Source organism: Rhinopithecus roxellana, chromosome 15 (genome assembly GCF_007565055.1).
Source record: "Rhinopithecus roxellana isolate Shanxi Qingling chromosome 15, ASM756505v1, whole genome shotgun sequence".
In the NCBI taxonomy this organism is placed as follows: Eukaryota; Metazoa; Chordata; class Mammalia; order Primates; family Cercopithecidae; genus Rhinopithecus; species Rhinopithecus roxellana.
In genome coordinates this window covers 124,412,857-124,436,738 of record NC_044563.1, presented here as the reverse complement: position 1 = coordinate 124,436,738, position 23,882 = coordinate 124,412,857, and the positions used below count along the sequence as shown (strand labels likewise).

The 23,882-nt window shown below is 39.1% G+C and overlaps 1 protein-coding gene across 1 annotated transcript in view; it reads right to left on the bottom strand.

Moving 5' to 3' along the window:
- The window catches only part of CUL5 (cullin 5), a 102,871-nt gene that overhangs the window by 45,665 nt on the left and 33,324 nt on the right, over positions 1-23,882 (bottom strand). The window contains 5 exon segments of the mRNA XM_010360851.2: positions 7,771-7,851; positions 7,934-8,079; positions 9,929-10,070; positions 12,733-12,909; positions 16,325-16,424. Coding sequence (XP_010359153.1) covers positions 7,771-7,851; positions 7,934-8,079; positions 9,929-10,070; positions 12,733-12,909; positions 16,325-16,424 — 646 coding nt within the window.

Sequence of the window (23,882 nt, the reverse complement as noted above, 5' to 3'; positions counted from 1 at the left end):
AAAGTATAGTGATAAGCCATCTCTCTCACCTTGTATTCCCTTTCTGTCTCCTTTTGCTAGATTCCGTGAAGAAAAAAACTTTTTGCCATATGCCATCAACTCCTGTATGTTTGCCTGAGATGAGCACAACTTCTAAATCCATAGCAATCTCTCCCCAGAGGTCTGCAAGGCGAAACACTTTAACTATCAATGTGCTTGATGTTTTAACCTCCTCTATAGCAAGACTATAAACTCTTCAAAAATAATGCCTGCCATAAAACACAGCAGGCACTCCAATAAGTACCTGTTGAATGAATGAATTCACAGGTCTGGAAGATGAAAAAGATGAAAGATGAGACAGGTAGGCTATGAAACGTGGTAGATTCTTCTTCTTTTTTTTTTTTTTTTTTTTTTGAGACAGTTTCGCTCTTGTTGCCCAAGCTGGAGTGCAATGGTGCCATCTCACTGCAACCTCTGCCTCCCGGGTTCAAGCGATTCTCTTGCCTCAGCCTCCCAAGTAGCTGGGATTACAGGCACGCACCACCATGCCCGGCTAATTTTTTGTATTTTTAGTAGAAACGGGGCTTCACCATGTTAGCCAGGCTGGTGTCGAACTCCTGACCTCAGGTGATCCACCTGCCTCGGCCTCCCAAAATGCTGGGATTACAGGCGTGGGCCACCGCGCCCAGCCAGATTCTTCTTTTAGTAGTATTCAATTTGCATAATTATTTCTACCTCGTTGAAATTTCATTTTAAAAAAAAAAGCATTTCTGATTTTCATTAGTTATATAGCTCTGTATAAGGAATAGTTTGCTTTGCCTCAGCTATGAAGTAAGAGTTGAAATAAAAATTATCTTGAGCTCCCCCACTTTATGATTCTACTCTATCATTACCAGGCCCTTAACCATACAAGGATATCTGTAATGTATTCAATCACTAATTTCCTGGCCTTTCTAGTTTGACTAAGATTCTTTCTGTACTATTATGATTAGTGGCACTACAAAAGTCTGGATCACCTTGCCTTTTTGAACACCAAACTTAATTTTTTTTAAATTTTAGACCTCCTCTGTGGAGAGGATACTATGCCTGACATACCGAAATACTGAAGGTTAATAAGTGCTTATTTTAATGTTAATAATTTGTAACTTGTGACCTAGTTGTCTACTCGGCTTTTTAAATCCGTTTTGCACAGATGGTAAAACAGTTTTTACTTGTCTTAGAATTAGTAAGTAGTTTTCTCTGAACCAGTGCCTAACAGTAAAAGCTATCATGCCAGGCACAGTGCTTAAATGCTTAATATATCATATTTCATTTAATTCTGCTAATACAAAAGGGTACTATTCAGTTTTTTTTTTTTTTTAAGACAGAGTCTAGCTCTGTCACCCAGGCTGGAGTGCAATGGTGTGATCTCTCCTCACTGCAACCTCCACCTCCTGGGTTCAAGCGATTCTCCTGCCTCAGCCTCCTGAGTAGCTGAGATTACAGATGCATGCCACCACACCCAGCTAATTTTTTTGTATTTTTTTTTAGTAGAGACAGGGTTTCACCATGTTGGCCAGACTGGTCTCGAACTCCTGACCTCATGATCCACCCATCTTGGCCTCCCTAAGTGCTGAGATTGCAGGCATAAGCCACTGCGCCTGGCCTATTCCATTTTATAGTTAGGAAAAGAGAGACTACAAAGGATGAATAACAACAAAATGCAGACAGCTGGTAAAATAACATCTGTGGGATTCAAATTTTCATCTAATTCCAACACGTATGACCCTAACCACTGTAATACACTCCCTCCCTATCGGTGCCCTGGTCATTCTGAAGTGATCAAGACTTACAGTACCAATTCACTTTTCTATTCCTCTATTGTATAAACAATCCATTTTATTCTAGTCTAGATAGACTAAGTCTATCTTATTATCCCCAACTAGCATACTGCCTGACACACTGTGGGTATGTAGTAAATACTACCTGAATTTCCCCAGGAAATACTAAGGTATGCAGGACTATCACCTAAAAACCAAACACAAATTTTAAGTCATTGTGGCTTAAAGCTGGGTGTGGTTGCATGCGCCTACAGCCCCAGCAACTCAGGAGGCTGAGGTGGGAAGATTACTGAAGGCCAGGAATTTGAGGATACAGTGCACTCTGATCAAACCTGTGAATAGTCACTGCACTCCAGCCTGGGCAACATAGCGAGGCTCTGTCTCTTAAAACAAAAAAGGCATTTTGGCTCAATTTTTTTTTCTTGCTCTTTTCTTATGGTTGTTGTTACTTTTTGCTGTCAATATGCCTGTTCAGCAGCACAGCTTGGAAGCCTATTACCTTGTTTTACTAATACATTCCTGTTCATCTGCTATAGGCCCACTCAGTGATAATCAAGCTTATTAGAATTGTATGTAAAATCAGATCTAAGTAGGGTCTAAGTGGCTCTCCTATAAGTAAAAATAAAACTGTAAGAGTAGGGCTTCAGACATCTAATGCAACACTTAACTGCTCAGAACTCTTGGACTAATTTACTTTTTTTTTTTTTTTTTTGAGACGGAGTCTTGCTCTGTCACCTAGGCTGGAGTGCAGTGGCATGATCTTGGCTCACTGCAACCTCCGCCTCCTGGATTCAAGGAATTCTCCTGCTTCAGCCTCCTGAATAGCTGGGATTACAGGTGCATGCCACCAGGCCCAACTAATTTTTTTGTATTTTTTTTTTTTAGTAAAGACAGGGTTTCACCATGTTGACCAGACTGGTCTCAAACTCCAGACCTTGTGATCCGCCCACTTCAGCCTCCCAAAGTGCTGGGATTACAGGCGTGAGCCCTCACGCACAGCCTAATTTACTTTATAGATTTCTCCCCTGAATTGCAAATAGTTAAAATTTCTGAAACGGCTGTCCTCTGGATGAGTACTACTATATTATGCATACTACAAACACATGTATATTGACACTTAAAACATGCTTACACACGTGTGCAAAGAAACACACAGCAGTTGATCCAAGTTTGGGCACTTGATCCAAGCCGGACCAGTTACAGTAGGGTCAATTAAAACCAGCGGAGGAAGACTCTTATCACCTCTTAGGTCACAAACTGGAAGGATAGGCTGGCAGCTCTCATGGTCTCCACTTCAAGCAAATGCCTATCAACTCTAAGTGATAATAACGCAGACCAGAAGAAAAATTTCTCCAAATATATCATATTTATGGTATCACATCACATACCTAGAAAGTTCTCACAGAGTCACGAGTTTCTGAAACCACATTTACTTCCTTTTAGTCTTACCCTAGCACTGTCCACGAGGAATTTTACATGAACCCATAGACCCACCTGTTTTTTTTGAGATGGGTTTTGTCCTTTGCAACCAAGAGTGCTAATTACATACATAGATGTGCAATACATATACCCAAATAATTTACCAAACTGTATGTCTCTTCTTTATATATTCTAAAGTGCTTAATAGTATCTTTAACTCAGGATCTAGATTAGACTGAAATTGAAACCCAGCTTCACCATTTCCTATCTGTGTGAGGGCAACCTTCTGTACATTTCTGAATTTGTTTCCTCGTTTGTAAAACAGGAACAACTTATTAGATATACCTCCCAAATATACTTTGAATCCATCTTCTTATATATCCATCTCTACTGCCACCAATACCTCTCATCCAGATTGTTAAATACCATACTGCAGACCAAACGCTATTTTGTAATATGGAAATCGAATCAGTTCTCGGCTTAAAATCTTTGATTGGCTTCTGATTGCACTGAACTCTGCTTTCTTGTCTATCCTTATCTTGCATCACTCTCCATCCCTCACCTGTGATGCTCTAGCCACACTAACCTTTTTCTGTTCCTAAAATATGTTAAGCTCCTTCCCCCTTCAAAGCTTTTACACTTGCTCTTCCTTTGGCCTGAAATGCTTTTGTCTCAGATCTTCACAAGGCTAGTTCCCTATCATTCAGGTCTTAACTCCAATATCATTCCCTCAAGGAGACCTTTTCTGACCATATTCCATAAAGTAAAAGCAGCAGCAGAAGCATTACCACCACCAATACACTCTATAGCATTACTCTTACTTCATTAAAAAATAAAAACAAAAAAAAAAAATCAGTTTCGGCCGGGTGTGGCGGTTCACACCTGTAATCCCAGCACTTTGGGAGGCAGAGCTGGGTGGATCACGAAGTCAGGAAATCAAGACCATTCTGGCTAACATGGTGAAACCCTGTCTCTACTAAAAATACAAAAAATTAGCCGGGCGTGGTGGTGGGCACCTGTAGTCCCAGCTACTCAGGAGGCTAAGGCATGAGAATCACATGAACCTGGGAGGCAGAGGTTGCAGTGAGCGGAGATTACGCCTCTGCACTCTAGCCTGGGTGACACATCAAGGCTATGTTTCCAAAAAAAAAAAAAAAGAAGGCACTCTTCATAATATTCTTTTTTTTTTTTTTTTTTTGAGACAGAGTCTTGCTCTGTCGCCCAGACTGGAGCACAGTGGCGCAATCTCGGCTCACTGCAACCTCTGCCTCCCAGGTTCAAGAGATTCTCCTGCCTCAGCCTCGTGAGTAGCTGGGATTACAGGTGCATGCCACCATGCCCGGCTAATTTTTGTATTTTTAATAGAGACAGGGTTTCACCATATTGGTCAGGCTGGTCTCGAACTCCTGACCAGGTGATGTGCCCGCCTCGGCCTCCCAAAGTGCTGGGATTACAGGTGTGAGCCACTGCGCCCAGCCAATATTCTTTTTCAACTTCTTTATTTTGATTGATGATTACAGAAAAGTTAGCAGAAAAATAGCACCTCACTTCTCCCAACATTAACATCTTACATAACTATAGTACAACTATCAAAACCAGGAAAATAGTATTGGTGCAATACTATCAATTTAACTGTAGCTCTTATTCATTTCACCAGTTTTTCCACTAATGTCCTTCTATTCCAGGATCCTATCCACAAGCCCATGTTGCATTTAGTTGTTATTTCTCCTACTCTCATCCAATCTGTGGCAGTTCCTTTATCCTTCAGTCTGTTACAGTCTTGACACCTTAAAGAATATTAGCCATTTTGTAGGCTATCAATCAATTTGGAATTGTTTAATCTTTCCTCATTATTACAGTAAGATTATACATTTTTGGCAAGAATAAAACAGAAATAATATTGTATTCTTCTTAGTGTATCATATCACAGGGTATATCAGCATGTCCTACTACTGGTGATGCTCACCTTGATCACTTAATTAAGATGGCATCTTCAGGCTTCTCCTTTAGTAAATATCTTGGGGAAGATACTTTGAAACTATGCAAATATCCTATTTCATTTCAAACTTTTGACCATTACTGCCAAGTGCCGTGGCTCGTGCCTGTAATCCCAGCACTCTGGGAGGTCGAGGTGGGAGAACTGCTCAAGTCCAGGAGTTTGAAAGAAGCCTTAGCGCAACACAGTGAGATGTGATCTCAAAAAATAAAAAATTAGCCAGTCGTAGTGGCATGCATCTGTAGTCCCAGCTACTCTGGACTCATTCTTTTAGTTGGCCCTTTATAGTTGAAAATTCATAAGTTTAATGTGGCTATGATATAACCAACTTATATAAATTGCAGTAGGAGATCAAAACAATTTCACCTTATAAAACTCTAACATCCCCATCCAGGTGCTACAGGTACATCAATCTATAACAAATATCCAAATCCTCCAAAATGAACTCATCCTTTCTCCCTCACTAAGACTTATTTTTATACCTAATCTCTCCATAGCAGCACAGCTCTCTATGGCTGAAACCTCAGAAACATTATTGGCTTGATTCTCTGTGATATTTAGCCCCATCCATGTGAACAACGTTCCACCTCTAAGAAGTTTCTCTCTCCCCTTGTCTTTTCCATTCCCACTACTGTAACTAACTCTACTTGGTCTGCCTAATACCTTGCCTGAATTACTGCAAACACTTTCTACTTCTTATTCCCAGCTCTTCCCCATTCCAGTCTTTCATCTTTCCTGTCACCAGATTAATCTTCCTAAGGGACAACTCTGTGGCCCACCTGTTTTCAAAAAAAAGTCAATAGCCTTCCTGGCCTTCTGAATGTAGCCCAAGCCGGGATTTATATATCTATAAAGAACTTCTATAAATAACCACTAAATTATCCTTCCTTTTGCCAATATCAAAACTATTTCAACCGCTCAAAGAGGATGCATACTGCAAATCAAGGACAAGCAAAACAAAAATTAAAAGAACCAAAGGGAAAAGACATCCAACTCAGCATGATTTCTGAACAAAGAATAAAACAAACACAACTACCACTTAAGATGGACAAAGCCAAAGAAAAGTCAAAAGTAAAAAAAAATTTTTAATCCCATTCATAGTTGAAAAATATTTGATTATGGGCAAGCTAGAATGTTATTCCTGAGAATGCAAATCTAAATCAAGTTCCTAGGCTCCAAAGACTGAAAGGAACCAGAGGAAATATTATTGTTGTGTTTCAACAATTCCAAGACTGTCCCAACTACATTCTAACTTTACTTATACTAAAGCACCCTAAGGTCAGTCCTCCATATAAAAGAAAACACCTACCATGGTACTATCACTGACCAGTTTTTTGCTTTTTAAAATATGCATTTTATCATATAACATAAAGTAAATAAAACAATATAAAAAGCTGATGCTTTCATCAAATTATTAATATTTTGAGGCCAAGTATGGTGGCTCATGCCCATAATCCCAGCATTTTGGGAGGCTGAGGAGGAAGGATTGCTTGAGGCCAGGAGTTCAAAACCAGCCTGGGCTACATAGCAAAACCTGCTCTCTATGAAAAAAAAAAAGAAAAACACATTAGCCAGGTGGCCGGGCGCAGTCACTCACACCTGTAATCCCAACACTCTGGGAGGCCAAGGCGGGTGATCACCTGAGCTTAGGAGTTCAAGACCAGCCTGGGCAGCATGGTGAAACCCCATCTCTACTAAAAATAAAAAAATTAGTCAGGCATGGTGGCATGCGCTCATAGTCCCAGCACTTGGGAGGCTGAGGCAGGAGAACTGCTTGAGCCTTTCAGGCAGAGGTTGCAGGGAGACAAGATTGTACCACTGCACTCTAGCCTGGGCAACAGAGAGAGCCCTTGTCTCAAAAAAAAAAAAGATAAAGTGTGTATATATATATATATATATATTTGTCAGGCATGGTGACGTATGCCTGTAGTCCCAGCTACTTAGGAGGCTGAGGCAGGAGGGGCCCTTATGCCCAGGAGTTACAGTGAGGTATAACTGTACCACTGCACTCCAGCCTGGGCAACAGAGCAAGACTTTGTTTCTAAAAATAATAATAATTAATATTTTACCTCATGACAAATGAAGTTTGAAACATCTTCCCAGAAGGAGAAGAAATATCCCCTAGGAATAAATGATTCATTATTCACTAATTTGGTGTTTGCAGCCACTTCAGAGAACATAACTGGCACAAAAAAAGAGAGTCAATTGTATCTCTAAGGGAGCATATATTACTTGCAACATGAAAATCACAAAAATGGTTAACTTTAGATATCCATAAAACATAATAAAAGAAAACTTACCAAAAATTAATTATATTAAATAACCTCTAGAACAGGTATGGCAAATAGATTTGATCTTGCATACCAGCTCCAAAGGACAATGTGTTCTGAATAAGATACTTCCTATGAAGCTGTGCTATGGTTCATAGGCAAAAAGAACTAAAATCAATTAACAATGTTGGCTGTTAAATAATGTTATTTGTGTTGTTTATTTGCCATTCCTATGCTTCTGTATTTCAAATAATCCCACAAAATGTACAATTATAACATTACTTACTGCTTCAACAGAGTTACATTCTCGTCTTGTTTCTAAATAACGTAGTGCTCGTTTTTCTTCTTCTTTTAATTTAGCATCTGCCTGTCCAGAAGCAAAATAGCAATCATTTTAAGAATATCAAGAGAATTGCTCAAATTATCACATATGCTAAGTTCTAACTTACATATTTCATATAATTCTGTACACCATTTTGTTGTAAATACGAGGGTGCTTGTGTTCTATAAAATCTCTCTGTTGAATCCAAGTATGCCTTCTCAAAATTGTCCCTATAAATTTGAAGCTTATCCTCAGGATTAGAACAAAGGTTAACTGAAAAACAGAAAATAAAGTATTACTCCAATTATGATTAAAATCAATATTTTGGGTATAATAAATGAAATAAATATCGAGGAGTCACTATGTGCAAGGTAATAATGCTCAAGAGAACATATAATTTTTATAAGACAAAATCCTTCTGCATAAGAAGATGACAGCACAAAGCAGGAAAGTAACAAATAAATAATACAAATATAGACTATTTTATTTTTGAATAGGTAAGAGACTGACTTCTAACTGAATAATCAAGAAAACATTCACAGAAGCAATGGGATTTAAACTGAATCTTAAAGAATCAACTAGAATTTGCATAAATGGAGATTAGTAAGGTAAGTAAATATTCAGAAGCAGAAAAGCACAAGAAAATATGACTAGGTTGTCTAAGTGGATTGCAAGGTTAATAGAAGGTAAGGTAGAATGGTAAATTACAAATGGTTGTGAAGATGTCCTGGGCAACATAGTAAAATCATGTGTCTACAGAAAAATTAAGGCCGTGCACAAAGGCTCACACTTGTAATCCTAGCACTGTGGGAGGCCAAGATGGGCAGATTACTTGAAGTCAAGAGTTTAAGACCAGCCTGGCCACTATGGTGAAACCCTGTCTCTACTAAAAATACAAAAATTAGCTGGGCGTGATGTCACACACCTGTAATCTCAGCTATTCTGGAGGCTGAAGTATGAAAACTGCTTGGACCCGGGAAGTGGAGGTTGCAGTGAGCTGAGAGTATGCCACTGCACTTCAACCTGGGTGACAGAGTGAGATTCTGTCTCAAAAAAAGAAAAAAAAAAAAAGAAAAACATTAGCCAGGTGTGGTGGTACATGCCTGCAGTCCCAGCTACTCAGGAGGCTGAGATAGGAGGACTGTTTGAGCCTGAGAGGTGGAGGTTCAATGACCCATGATCACGTCACTGCACTCTAGCTTGGGCAACAGAGCAAAACCCCATCTCTTAAAAAAAAAAAAAAAAAAAAGCATGGTGTAGCACTTAAGGGGTAAGTAGAAAAAATACCAATAAAATAGTGCTTAAACATTTATGAACAGCATATGGGTTAAACAACAGCAATAAGATCATTATAAGACGACTGTTTCAAAACTCTGCATGTAAAGTTTAATGTCTGGTGGCAGTTCAAATAAAAACAAATAAATTTCAGGAACACTGCTAATGAAAATCTAAAGGCTTGATAACTAAAGGATTATGGGGGCAATGAAGAAAAGCCAGTCAAAAATAACTCTATAGGTTCATTAACTCAATAAATACTTACCTAGAGTGATTTTGTGCCATGCATTCTATGTTCACTAAAGACACAGTGCTAATAACACAATTAAACAAAAGTACTATGCCAAGGAGGCACAGGTACTGTGAAGCACTAAATGACAGAACTTAACTTAGTCTGGGAATGAAGAAAGGCCTCCAGGAGGAGGATGAAGCGTGGGGAAGAGGCATACTCTAAGTAACAGGAAACAGATTAGAAGTCAGAGAGAATGTGCTCCTACATGCTCTCCTTTTCATTACTTTTCATGGAATTAACCTGCTTCCTGAAACATGAATACCTAACCTTTTAATGAACTAGTTACCTTTTATAAGCTATACATTCAAATTTATGTATCTAATTTACTTCACTAAAAAGACTTGCCAAGAAATTAATGGCATGAAAATATTAACCACATTAATATGAATTTGTATACACTTTTAAGCAGAATATAATTTGTGTACTCTTAAAAAAAATCTAGTACAAAAAGTAGATGTAACTTTGTATGCTAATAAACACAACTTTGTGCTATTCCGTAATTGTTCTACAATTTCCATGAAACAGAAATTATGATCATAAAAGTTCAGAACATACCATACGATTCTCTTACTCCAATAACCAGTTGAGAATCAAAAGCTTCTCCCAATCTCTCAGCATGTACCAGCTTCATTGCACTATCTTGGAGTCTGTTTTTTATATTTGAAAAGATTGACTCATTCCATGTATCAAGCATAAGCTAGGAAAACAAGAACAAATTGTAACATAATTTTCAATTATTAATACACAAAGTATCATGTACAAACACCAAAAAAGGAAATCAAATTCGTAGGCCTGGGCCAGGTGCAGTGGCTCATGCCTGTAGTCCCACCAATTTGGGAGGCCGAGGCAGGTGGATCGCTGGAGTCCATGAGTTCGAGACCAGCCTGGGTAGCAGGGCAAACTCCTCTCTCTATAAAAAAAACACACACACACACACAAAAATAGCCAGGCATGGTGGTGCACACCTGTAGTCCCAATGAGCCGAGACCATGCCACTGCACTCCAGCCTGGGTGACAGAGTAAGACCCTGTCTCAAAATAACTTAGGTTGCATTCACTCAAATACTTCAGGGAAGCAGTATATTTAGCATAATGGTAAACAAGGGTCGACTAAGTGTGGTCTAATCCCAAAACCTTGGGAGGCCAACGTGGGAGGATCACTTGAGGCCAGGAGTTTGAGAGCAGCCTTGGCAACACAGTAAGACCCATCTCAACGACAACAAAAAATACAAAAATTTGCTAGGCATGCTGGCATGCACTTGTACTCCCAGCTACTTGGGAGGCTGAGGTGGGAGGATCACTTAAGTCCAAGAGGGCAAGGCTGCAGCAAGCCCAGATCACACCATTCCACTCTAGCCTGGGCAACACAGCAAGACCCCATTTCAAACAAAACAAAAGTAAATAAAGAACAAATGTTTCAGAATCCAACATAACTGGAATTCAATCCCAGCTGTTACTTATTTATCTGCTTTCTTATGTGTAAAATGGTCAAAATAATAGTGCAAATTTCAGTGGTTGTAAAAATTAACTATGATAATACATGGAAAATGTTTATTTTCCTATAGTTCCATGGTTGAATTTCAGATATACTGATGGTTTGAAATAGACATATACATATGTTTGTAAAGACACATAAAAAATGCAAAAAGGATCAACTGAAAATCTGATACTGGACCTTATAAAAGAGTAGGCAACTCTACTTTTTAGATGCTCCATTAAATGATAAAAATGGTATATAATCATCGGTGATTATATCAGTACTCCAAGAAACTTGGTCAGATGTAGGAGATACATTAATAACAGCAACAATAACAACAAGAGTTAACAGTTTTCTAACACTCATTCTGTACCTGGGACTGCTGTATGTACTGTCCACATATAACTCATTTAATCCTCATAATCTTGATATAGGTACTATGATTATCCCCCCTTTAGATACGTGAAACCTGGGGTACAGATAGCAAAGCTAACTTTCCACATTTATGCATCTCATCAGTGGCAACACTGAGATGTGAATCCAAAAACTGTGGTCCCAGAATTGATACACTTAATCACTAAGTGGATGCTGCTTCCCACAACCAATAGAGAATGTCAAAACTTCCCACAACCAACAGAGAATGGCCAAAAAAAGAGGACAAGATTATGAGACTACAAATTAAATAGCAGCCAGAAGTGCTTTTCACTTTTATTTTTTTCTTGGCACTAATTTCCCATATTGCAGTGATTTCTATCACTGAAGAACCACCGGGTATCTAAATTTACAGAATCCCTGTCAACATCAGAGCAAATTTTAAGGCTGGGATGGGGCAACAATGCCCAGGTTACACTATTGTAATGCTGGAGTGTGTTACTATAACCATCACAGCAAACAGCAAATTGACTAAAGTTCAAATGGCATTTTTTACTTTTCAAATCTATGGTTCCATTTGATTCTTAAAAGTGGAAAGATACATGGAAAATGAGGACAGAGGTTGAAGAGTTGAAAGGGCCCTAGGACCCTTCATATTCAGCACTGAGTTCTTTCCATTAAATCATGACTGGTTACCTGACACAAATTTTGAATAGAAAATAGGCACAGTACACACTGAATTTATAATAGAAGAATTAAGTAAAAGGGAAATTATAAACATAGCAGTTTAGCCACAATTAAATATAAAGATATCAGAAGGTAACCTAATAAAAGGAAATTTTTGAGAGAGGAGAAAAGTAATTTAATTTCTAGTAAGGGTATAGGCTGGGTGTGGTGGCTCATGCCTGTAATTCCAACAGTTTCGGAGGCCGAGACAGGCGGATCACCTGAGGGCAGGAGTTCGAGACCAGCCTGGCCAACATGGTGAAACCAGGTCTCTACTAAAAATACAAAAAAATAGCCAGGTGTGGTGGCGCATGCCTGTAGTCCCAGCTACTCAGGAGGCTGAGGCAGAAGAACTGCTTGAACCCGGGAGGTGGAGGCTACAGTGAGCAGAGATTGTGCCACTGCACACTCCAGCCTAGGCGACAGAGTGATGCTCCAGTTCTTTTAAAAAAAAAAAAAAAAAAAAAAAAAAGAGTATAAAGAAATATAATAGAGACATAAAATACTGAAGATAATACCAGGAAAAGGAGAAAGTAAAAAGGAAAAGTAAAGGAGATAATGGTTGAAGACACAGATCTACAGCTTAAGACCACATAAAAAGATGAAACAAGACTGAAGCTAAAGACATAAATAAGAGTATTATTCAATAAAATCTAATAAGAGTTGAAAAGCAATTTACATGTGAAGTAGAAAAACCCACTTAAAAGTTTAAATTACTTTCAAATGCTTCCAAATCACCCTCTTTCTGAAGAATATTAGGAAAACAATGAGAAAAACAGTCTTACCTTTCGAACAATACTGTCTTCCACATTTGATTTTTTATTGCTGCCCTGTTTACCCATTAAAGTAATCTCTAGTTGACAAAAAGGTTTTGGTAAAATATCACATTGTGTAAAGAACTTTCTCCATTCAACAATATATGCTTTTAGCAAAGCTGTATCATCTTGATGGCTCAGTACTCGCTGAAAAAAAGAGGTGTACCAATTTGAAATAAATGCAGTTGCTTTGAAAAATTAAGAACAAAACATATCATCCCAAAATTTAAATTGTACATAATTTTTAAATTATTGTACAAGCTCTTATATCCAAAAGAAATTAAAACATGTTCACAAAAAAAACTTGTATACGAATGTTCATAGCAGCATTATTCAAAAGAGATAAAAAGTAGAAACAACCCAAATATCCACTAGCTGAAATATGGATAAACAATATAGGGGCCAGGCATGGTGGCTCATACCTGTAGTCCCAGCACTTTGGGAGGCTGAGGCGGGAGGATTGCTTGAGCTCAGGAATTTGAGACCAACCTGGGCAACACAGCAAGACCTCATCTCTACAAATAAAACAAAAAATTAGCTGGGTGTGGTGGTGCGTGCCTGTGGTCCCAGCTACTTAGGAGGTTGAGGATTGCTTCAGAGGCTACAGTAAGCTGTGATTTGGCCACTGCACTCTGGCCTGGGTGACAGAAAAATACCCTGTCTCAAAAAGAAAAAAAAAAAAAACTAAACAAATGAAAAAAGAAACCAAAAAACCCCACAATATATGGCATATCCAAACAACAGATATTATTCGGCCATAAAGAGAAACAAGTATTGTGAAAGAAACTAGTGACAAAAGGCCATATATTATTATTCCAATTATAGAAAATGTCAAATATAGAAATATCCATAGGGACAACAGATCAGTGATTTAGTGGGTTGGGAGAAGGGAGTGACTGTTCATAGGTATAGGATTTCTTTTTAGGGTGATGAAAATATTCTGGGATCATTGGGTGACGGTTGCACAACTTTATGAAATATACTACAACTCACTGAATCATATCCTTTAAGAGAGTAAATTTTATGGTATGTTAATTATATCTCAATTTTTTAAAAGGTAGTGGAGTCACGTCAGGTACAGTGGCTCATACTTGTAATCCCAGCACTTTGGGAGGCTGAGGCAGGTAGATTACGAGGTCATGAGTTCAAGACCAGCCTGACCAACATGGTGAAATCCCGTCTCTACTAGAAATACAAAAATTAGCCAGACATGGTGGCATGCGCCTGTAATCTCAGCTGCTTGGGAGGCTGAGGCGGGAGAATCGCTTGAATCCGGGAGGCGGAGGTTGTAGTGAGCCGAGATCGAGCTAGGCGACAGAACGAGAATCCATCTCAAAAAAAAAAAAAAAAAAAAAGGTGGTGGAGTCTATTTCCCCATTATTAGAGTTTGGGCCGGTCCTGTGATTTACTTTGACCAACAGAACACTACCGATGTGACACTGTGAGATTTCTCAGCCTATCCGTGAACAGGTATTGTAGATTCTACTTTCATCTCAAAGGCTGGTTTCCTTGAGAATGAGAAACTACACAGGGAAGAGAAAGCCGCACCAAAAACCATATATGTGTTTTAATGCTTTCTTAGACCACCTTGTCCAACAACTCACTGCTGCTGCATTAATAAGCTTAGGCAAAAATCAGCTGAGACCAGCCCAAATTGCTAAGCCACAGAATTGTGAACAAATAAAACAGTTGTATTAATCTAAGTTAAAAAAAAAAAAAAAAGACTCTACCTATGTTTATTATTTTTACTTCTTTTTTTTTTTGTTCTTTAAAAAATGTTATAAACATTTCAATGCATATTGCCTTTCAACCATTTGGAAGATCTGGTCCTTCCTAACAAGGTACGTTCAATTGAAGATTACCTAGTAAAATGATTCACAATTTAAAAAAAAATTCTTAAGCATTTAAAAATCTCTTTAAGATGGGTCTTTTTCAGACCCATGTCTAGCATTGCTATTCCTATTAACTGCTCAGAATCAGTGGTGCTAAATCCCATTCTTGGATTTTTGCTGATGTCTACATTTCTAGACTTTATTCAGTCATGTTACAGTGAAACCCTTCCCTACTTTTTTTCCCAGTGTTCAGTATATTTTTTAACATCTGTTAATAACATCTAAGGTAACTCTTTATAAGTTTATTTCCAGACACTGAAGAATAAAGCTCTATCAATTTGAAATAAACAATTTATCTTTATCAAGTAATAAAAAGAAAACATTGTACATTTCCCAATGCAAGTAGAAACTGTATCTCTAAATTAGTTCTAAGAAAATAGTTTTAAATTGTGATATTGAAACATTTAATTTTCTAAGTGCTTGAAAATAAAATTTATTTTCATTAAAAGGTAACTTCCTATAAAACTACAATTTAAAAAAACTGTCAAGAAATTATCAATAAAACACTTAATTTCTTAAGTAATATCCAATACATTAGTCTTACTCCATCATGGTAGTAGCTACTAGCAAAATTAAAATATATGCCAATCATATACTTGATTTCAATATCTTAAGTCATATATAGAAAAAACTCATTTTTAATTTTCAACTGCTAAGCACCCTTTAGTATTTAATAATACGATTTAACAAACTACTTTTACTAATGTTGTATAAGACATTAATGGAATGATCCAACTAAAGAATAAGAAATTCTAGCCTGGACTTCTAGCCATCAGATCAGACTTTTTTTTTTCTTTTTCAGCCTCAACCTTCTGGGCTCACACAATTCTCCTGCCTCAGCCCCCAGAGTGGCTGCAACCACAGGTGTGCATCATCACGCTTGGGTAATTTTTTATTTGTATAGAGACAAACGTTTCCCAGGCTGGTCTCAAACTCTTGAACTCAAGTGATTTGCCTGCCTCAGCCTCCCAAAGTGCTGGGATTACAGTCCTGAGCTACTGTGCCCTGCCCCACACCTCATGTTATAGAAAGGAAAATAATCTCATGTCCTTAGGGTCCTCCTCAAAAAGGTAAGGGATTTATTCATAAAGAAAGGCCGTGGTTGATTTGAAACATTACAAGGTGTCAAAAAAAACAAACAAAACACTAACTCTTGAATAACTGATCTAATGCCTAAATGAGCTTTGTCTTCCTTTTGATATTATTAGCCATTTATACATAATAGCAATACAAGAGTGCTGAATTTTGGCTCAGCACTAGCAATACAAAGGACCGTCTAAAGAATTTACAACTGGAGAAGGATCTGGAATTGAAATTACTGTCAACTTGAGAAGAGGTATTAGTAATGAGAGAAAAAAAACAGATTTGTGTGGACTGATGTGTAGCCAAAAAATAATGATGGCGGGAACTTCTAAAAAAATAAAAAATTGAATTTGCTATAGCATCTTTTAATTAAATATAACATGTACTCTCTTGACAGAAGTATCACTGTGGGAAAAAAATAATCCAACTAATGACGATCATTTCATTAATAAATTTATTTAACAAATGTGTCAAAAGTCAATGCAATATTTTTAAATTACTTCAAGAAGTTCTACTTTCAAAATTATAAAATATGATATTATCTGAGTAGTTTTAAAACAAGTCTAAAATAAGCACGTAGAACTTACTGCCTGTGCTTGCTTAATAAACTCAAGAATATCTTCTTTTAAAGCCTGATGAATTTTTGCTGGGCCTTTATCATCCCAAAGACAGACTGCATGCACATCCCTGTGAATATAAAGTAAGTAAACAAACATTAATGACGAAACAAGAACTGAACAAAACATCTTAAATTCTATTTCAGTACAGTTTCCACAGACCATATTAGAACCAAGCTAATATTGTCTGAATTCACTCATACAAACGAAGCACGCTTGTAAATTGCCTCATATATACATGTTTCTATTTTTATTTTCTTTTGCCATTGTTTTCCTCCTTAATTCTCTGCTACTTACCACATAAAATTTAGTTATGAAAGCATGTCTCCATCTCCCAATGTCACTGCCCAAAGTTAACTGCCGGTAATATTTTCCTGTGCAAAAACAACTACAAATCTTTTTAATTCTTTAACACAATAGTTGTACACTATTTTGTCCTTTTAATTATTTTTAAAATTTTTTTAATTTTTATTTTTTAGAGACAAGGTCTCACTCTGTTGCCCAGGCTAGTGTGCAGTGGCAAGATCATGGCTCACTGCAGCCTTGACCTCCTGGGTTGAGGAGATCCTCCCACCTCAGGCTCCCAAGAGCTGGGACTATAGGAGCATGCCACCACGCCTAAATTTTTAAAAATTCTTTTGTAGAGACAGTCTTGCTATGTTGTCCAGGCTGGTCTTGAACTCGTGGTTTCAAGGGATCCTCCTGCCTCAGTCTCCAAAGTGCTGGAATTAAAAGTGTGAGCCACCATGCCCAGCCTTGTTATATACTCTGTCACCCAGGCTGGAGTGCAGTGCCACAACCATAGCTCACTGCAGTCTCAAACTTCTGTGCTCAAGGGATCCCCCCGCCTCAGCCTCCTGAGTAGCTGGGACTACAAGCATGCACCTGTCTAGTTTTTTAAATTTTTGATAGAGATGGGGTTTTGCTATGTTGCCCAGTCTGGGCTTGAACTCAAATTCTCAAGCAATTCTCCTGCCTCAGCCTCCCAAAATGGTGGGATTGTGGGCCTATTTTGTCTTTTTAAAAGAATTAGTCACTTAAATCACAATAAAGCAAATCTCCTAGCTTCCCCATGTATTACCCATTTACACATCAATTACTCTTTCTCCTTTAAACAAAAAAACAAAAACAAAAGTTATCATAAACTGATATACAAAAACTCAGAACTTACAAAGCTGACATAGTTTACAAAAAGGTCCTTCATTACAGAAATATATTTAATATTAGTACAGCATGTTCAGAAAATTAATTTCTTAATTACCTAGTTGTAGGCTAGGTGTGGTGGCTCAAGCCTGTAATCCAAGCACTTGGGGGAGGATGAGGTGGGCAGATCACTTGAGGTCAGGAGTTCAAGACCAGCCTGGCCAACATGCTGAAACCCCCATCTCTACTAATAATACAAAAATTAGCCAGGCATGGTGGTGAACACCTGTAATCCCAGCTACTTGGAGGCTGAGGCATGAGAATCACTTGAACTCGGGAGGCAGAGGTTGCAGTGAGCCAAGATGGCGCCACTGAACTCCAGCCTGGGCAACAGAGTGAAACGGTGTCTCAAAAAAAAAAAAAAAAAAAAATTAAAATTAAAAAAAAAAAAAGTAAAAAAAATTACCAAGTTATAAGTGAAATTACCAAGTTGTAAATCAGAGGAACTTACAACAAAAGGACAGGGTCACACTGAAGAATCATTCATTCAAAAAATGTTCCCCAGTGATTCATTCAATTCATAATGGAGCCTCTACTATAAAAAAAAGTCAAAGAAATCCAAATAAAACATCTCCAGAATTATAACATCAATAATCAAATTGTTTTATATTCTAACTACTCTGTTTTTTTTGTTTTTGAGATAGTGTCTCACTCTGTTGCCCAGTCTGAGGTGTAGTGGCATGAACACAGCTCACTGCAGCCTCAACCTCCTGGGCTCAACCCTGCCTCAGTCTCCCAACCAGCTGGGACCACAGGTGTGTGCCACCATGCCTGTCTAATTTTTTATTTTTTGTAGAGACACGGTGTCCCTATGTTGTCTGGACTGATCACGAACTCCTGAACTCAAACAATCCTGCCACCTCAGCCTCCCAAAGGGCCAGGATATAGGCATGAGCCACTGGGCTTGGCCTATATTCCAATTTTTAGAGAATTATTAGAGCCCAAAGTTTTGTCTCCATATTAATTTGAATGCTTTTTTCACTTGTTCAATTCAGTTTGATAATGGCATCTGGTCCAGTGCCTAGGATGCTATAAGCACACAAATATTTGTTAAACAACAATATAAAAGGTAACACCTGACTACTTACTATGTGCCAGATACTATTCTTTTATTTATTTATTTATTTATTTACTTTGAGACGGAGTTTCGCTCTTGTTGCCCAGGCTTAAGAGCAATGGCATGATCTTGGCTCACTGCAACCTCCGCCTGCTGGGTTCAAGCGATTCTCGGGCCTCAGCCTCCCAAGTAGCTGGGATTACAGGCATGCGACACAGGCTAATTTTTGTATTTTTAGTAGAGATGGAGTTTTACCATATTGGTCAGGCTGGTGTCGAATTCCTGACCTCAGGTGATCCACCTGCCTTGGCCTCCCAAAGTGCTGGATTACAGGCTGAGGCACCAGTCATATACTATTCTAAGTTCTTTTAACCTACTTTATCTTCATAGCAAGTCTTAAGTACTCCTATTTTATCCTTATTTTACAGATGGGGAAATTGAAGGAAAACAATCCAAGATTACACAGTATATGGTGGAGCCAAGAAATGAGGCTCCAGAACTCACACGAAACCAAATCTACTCTTGAAACTCTCCAATCTATTAAACAAGAAGCTAAAGTGATCTTTACAAAACTCGTCACATCATATTACCCCATACTTAAATCCTCTAATGGTTTCCCAACACTCTTAGAATAAATTACAAAACGATTAAATGACTCCTGCATACCTAATCAGTCTCACCTAATGACTAAAGGAATCTAGAGTCTAAAAGAAGAGACTGGCCGGGCATATTGGTTCATGCCTGTAATCCTAGCACTCTTGGAGGGCAAGGCAGGAGGATCATTTGAGGCCAGAAGTTCGAGACCAGCCTAGGCTGCATGGCAAGACCTCATCTATACAAAAATAAAATAAAATAATTAGTTGGGCATGGTGGCACATGCCTGTAGTCCCAGCTTTTCAGGAGACTGATGAGGGAAGATCACCTGAACTCAGAAGTTCAAGGTTACAGTGAGCTACAATTATTGCCACTGCACTCCAGCCTGAGCGACAGAGTAATGCTCTGCCTCTAAAAACAATTTTTTTTTTTTAAAGAAACAGGCTGGGCATGGTGGCTCATGCCTTTAACTCTAGCACTTTGGGAGGCCAAGGTGCACAGATACTTGAGGCCAGGAGTTTGTAACCAGCCTGGCCAACATGGTGAAACCCCATCTCTACTAAAAATACAAAAGTTAGCCAGGCATGATGGTGCGCGCCTGTAGTCCCAGCTACTTGGGAGGCTGAGGCAAGGGAATCACTTGAACCCAGGAACCAGAGGTTGCAGTGAGGCAAGATTGCACCTCTGCACTCCAGCCTGGCCAACAGGGCAAGACTCTGTCTCAAAAAAGAAAAAAAAAAAAAAGAAACTGATAGAAAATTGATTGACTATAACTTAGTATGTTACAACTATTTTATGTATATAAACAAAAGATGGTTTAGGAACTCAGGGATAGGGTAAGGGTGAGTGAGAGGTAGAGAAGAAAAGGAAAGGCTTTCTGGAATAGCTGGTTCCTGAGCTTAATCTCCAAAAATAGGAGTTTGCCAGGGAAAGATGTATAAAGATAGGAAAGAGGATATTTTATGAAAAAAACGACAGTATAAAGAATTGTGGGCCAGGTGCAGTGGCTCACGCTTGTAATCCCAGCTCTAAGGGATGCCAAAGTTGGTGGATCACTTGAGGCCAGGTGTTCAGGACCAGCCTAGACAACATGGTGAAACCCCATCTCTACTAAAAGAAAAATACAAAAATTAGCCTGATGTGGTGGTGCACACCTGTAGCCCCAGCTATTTGGGAGGCTGAGGCATGAGAATTGCTTGAACCCAGGAGGTGGAGGCTGCAGTGAGCTGAGATTTTGCCACTGCACTGCAGCCCAGGCAACAGAGCAAGACTCTGTCTCAAAAAAAAAAAAAAAAAAAAAAAAGAATTGTGGATGACTATGGTAACTGCAGTGAACTATAAGCACATCAATGTGGCTACCCTGTAAAGTGAAATGCGAAGTGATAAGTTGTAAGAAAGAAATTGAGCAACCCAACCCCCTTTTATCCCTTATATTCAATCACAGTCCTATTATATTCATCATGCAAATGTCTCTCTAATACGGACATTTCCCTCCCATTACCATAATGAGAGTCACCATCATCTTTCATTTAGTTTACTATAACAAAACTAACATGTATTAACTGCTTACTACGTGCCAGACACTCCACATTGACTCGTGTTAGTTTAAGAAGCCTTTTAAGAAGCTGACAGGGCCTGGCGCGGTGGCTCACGCCTGTAATCCCAGCACTTTGGGAGGCCAAGGCGGGTGGATCACCTGAGGTCAGGAGTTCAAGACCAGCCTGGCCAACATGATGAAACTCTGTCTCCACTAAAAATACAAAAAATTAGCCAGGTGTGGCGGCAGGCGCCTGTAATCCCAGCTACTTGGGAGGCTGAGGCAGGAGAATCGCTTGAACCCAGGAGGCAGAGGTTGCAGTGAGCCAAGATCACGCCACTGCACTCCAACCTAGGCAACAAAAGCAAAACTTTGTCTTAAAAAAAAAAAAAAAACACACCAGGCCAGGTGTGGGCATGGTGGCTCACGCCTGTAATCCCAGCATTTGGGAGGCTGAGGTGGGCAGATCACCTGAGGTCAGGAGTTCGCGGCCAGCCTGGACAACACAGTGAAACCCTGTCTCTACTAAAAATACAAAAATTAACCAGCGCAGTGGTGGGTGCCTGTAATCCCAGATACTTGGGAAGCTGAGGCAGGAGAAACGCTTGAGCCCGGGAAGCAGAGGTTGCGATGAGCCGAGATCGTGCCACTGCACTCCAGCCTGGGTGACAGAGATTCCGTCTCAAAAAAAAAAAAAGAAAAAAAAAAGATGAAGAAGCTGATGAGATTATTAATGTAAGAGATTTACTAAGGGAACACCTGTGAAGGAAAATGGAAAATGGGCTAGAGAAAGCTTGGTGTAGGTCTGATCCCTGTAGAGGAGACAAGAAAGGAAGTTTGAACAGTAAGAATCAGCGTAGTTCTAAGAAAGGTCGGTAAGGCTGTTGAAGAATTCTGGAGCCAAAGTCACCCATCAGAGGAGACCTGTGCATCCCTAAAACAAACCTACCTTTGTAACCCTGCCGTACTCAAATCTCTTCTGCATATATGTCAGAAAGGTTCAAACAGGACTTGAGTCTCACAGGACAACAGGGAATGGTGTGGTAAAGGGGGTGGAGTTAGAGAATTCCCTAGAAATCTTATCTAAAGAAGAGTCAAACTTAGAAGGGATTTGGTACATCTTCTCCAGTTCTCTTTTCTCAATTGCCAGTTACTTCTCTGCATTGCTATACCAGGGAAGAATGTGCTCAACGTACTTTTCTTTGTTGAGACAGGGTCTCTCCCTGTCACCCTGCCTGGAGTGCAGTGGCATGATCAGCTCATCATAACTTAAAACTCCTGTGCTCAAGGATCCTTCTGCCTCAGCCCCCTGAGTAGCTGGGACTACAGGCATGTGCCACCACGACCAGCTAATTTTTGTTTTTTTTGAGATGAAGTCTCACTCTGTCAGCCAGGCTGGAGTGCAGTGGCACAATCGCAGCTCACTGCAACCTCCGCTTCCCAAGTTCAAGCAATTCTCGTGCCTCAGCCGGCCAAGTAGCTGGGATTACAGTTGTGCAACACCACACCCAGCCAATTTTTGTATTTTTAGTAAAGACGGGGTTTCGCCATGTTGACTAGGGTGGTATCGAACTCCTGACCTCAGGTGAACACCTGCCTTCACCTCCCAAAGTGCTGGGATTACAGGCATGAGCCACCATACCCAGCCTTGGCTAATTTTTTGTAGGGATAGAATCTCGCTGGTTCTCAGGCTGGTCTCGAACTCCGGCCTCAAGCAATCCTCCAGTCTCGACCTCCCAAAGTGTTGGGATTACAGGCATGAGCCATCACACCCAGCCCCAAGGTGCTTTTAAAAGGGAACATGATATAAGGTAAATCTTTTTAAAAATTTAACTGTACTAGAAAAATCTAGGATTTGGGAAATAGGAGAGAGAAGAAATAGAAGCTTCTCAAGTCTTAAGGAGGCAGACAGAAGTGACGGGAAAAGAAGCAAGAAGTAAAAACTATTCCAAAGGTTTTGATTTCCTTGTGTAGAAGAGAAGAAGAAATAGTGTGACCTTGGTGTGGTAAAATGGTATGTATTTTGTTTCCAAATAGGAGGACTATCACATGCTTCTAACTAAGAGCAAGAAACATGAAGGCAACCACTAATGAAATAAACTTTAAAATTAATAAAAACAAAGAAAGGAAAATGAAGAAACAATAACATCAGATCCATGATAAAAAGTTATAGAAGCAATAAAAGCAGAAATATCAGTCATAACATTAAACCTGAACTGAATAACCAAGCCCATTAAAAAACAGTGTGCCTTTTAAAAGGACAAATACTATATGATTCCATTTATATGAGTTACCTACATAAGCAAATTCACAGATGGAAAGTAAAATGGAGCTGGGAGGAGGAAGAATGAGGAATTATTGTTTAATGGCTACAAAGCTTCTGTTTCAGATGATGAAGAGGTTTGGGGAATGGACTGTGTTGATGTTTGCATAACATTGTGAATACAATTAATGCCACTGAATTGTACACTTAAAAATGGCTAAAATTGTAAATGAATCTAGAGCAGCAGTTCTCAATTGAGGAAGGTATTATTCCCCTAGAAGGGTATCTGGAAACATGAGAATCTTTGTTTTTATAATGCAGGGTGGGGAGAAAGACACAGAAGGAGTGTTCATGACTGGAGTTGATAAGCATGCACAGGCTGGGCGCAGTGGCTCACACCTGTAATCCCAGCACTTTGGGAGGCCAAGGTGGGTGGATCACCTGAGGTCAGAAGTTCAAGACCAGTCTGACCAACATGGCGAAACCCCATCTCTGCTAAACACAAAAAATTTGCCAGGTGTGGTGGCGCATGCCTGTAATCCCAGCTACTTGGGAGGCTGAGGCAGAATTGCTTGAACCCGGGAGGCAGAGGTTGCAGCGAGCCAAGATCGTACCACTGCACTCCAGCCTGGGCAACAAGAATGAAACTCTATCTCAATTAAAAAAAAAAAAAGAGAGAGAAGGACAAAAGTGATATTGTACAATATGCAGAACAATCTCTTATACCACCCAAAATACCAAGAGTACTTCAATTGAGAAAGAATATAGATCATGAGAAAAGGGGGGAAAATCTCAGATTTTCAATGTACATTAACATCAATATATTATTTAGTAACTGAGATTTAGAAGGATATAAGCAACCTAAATGTTAATG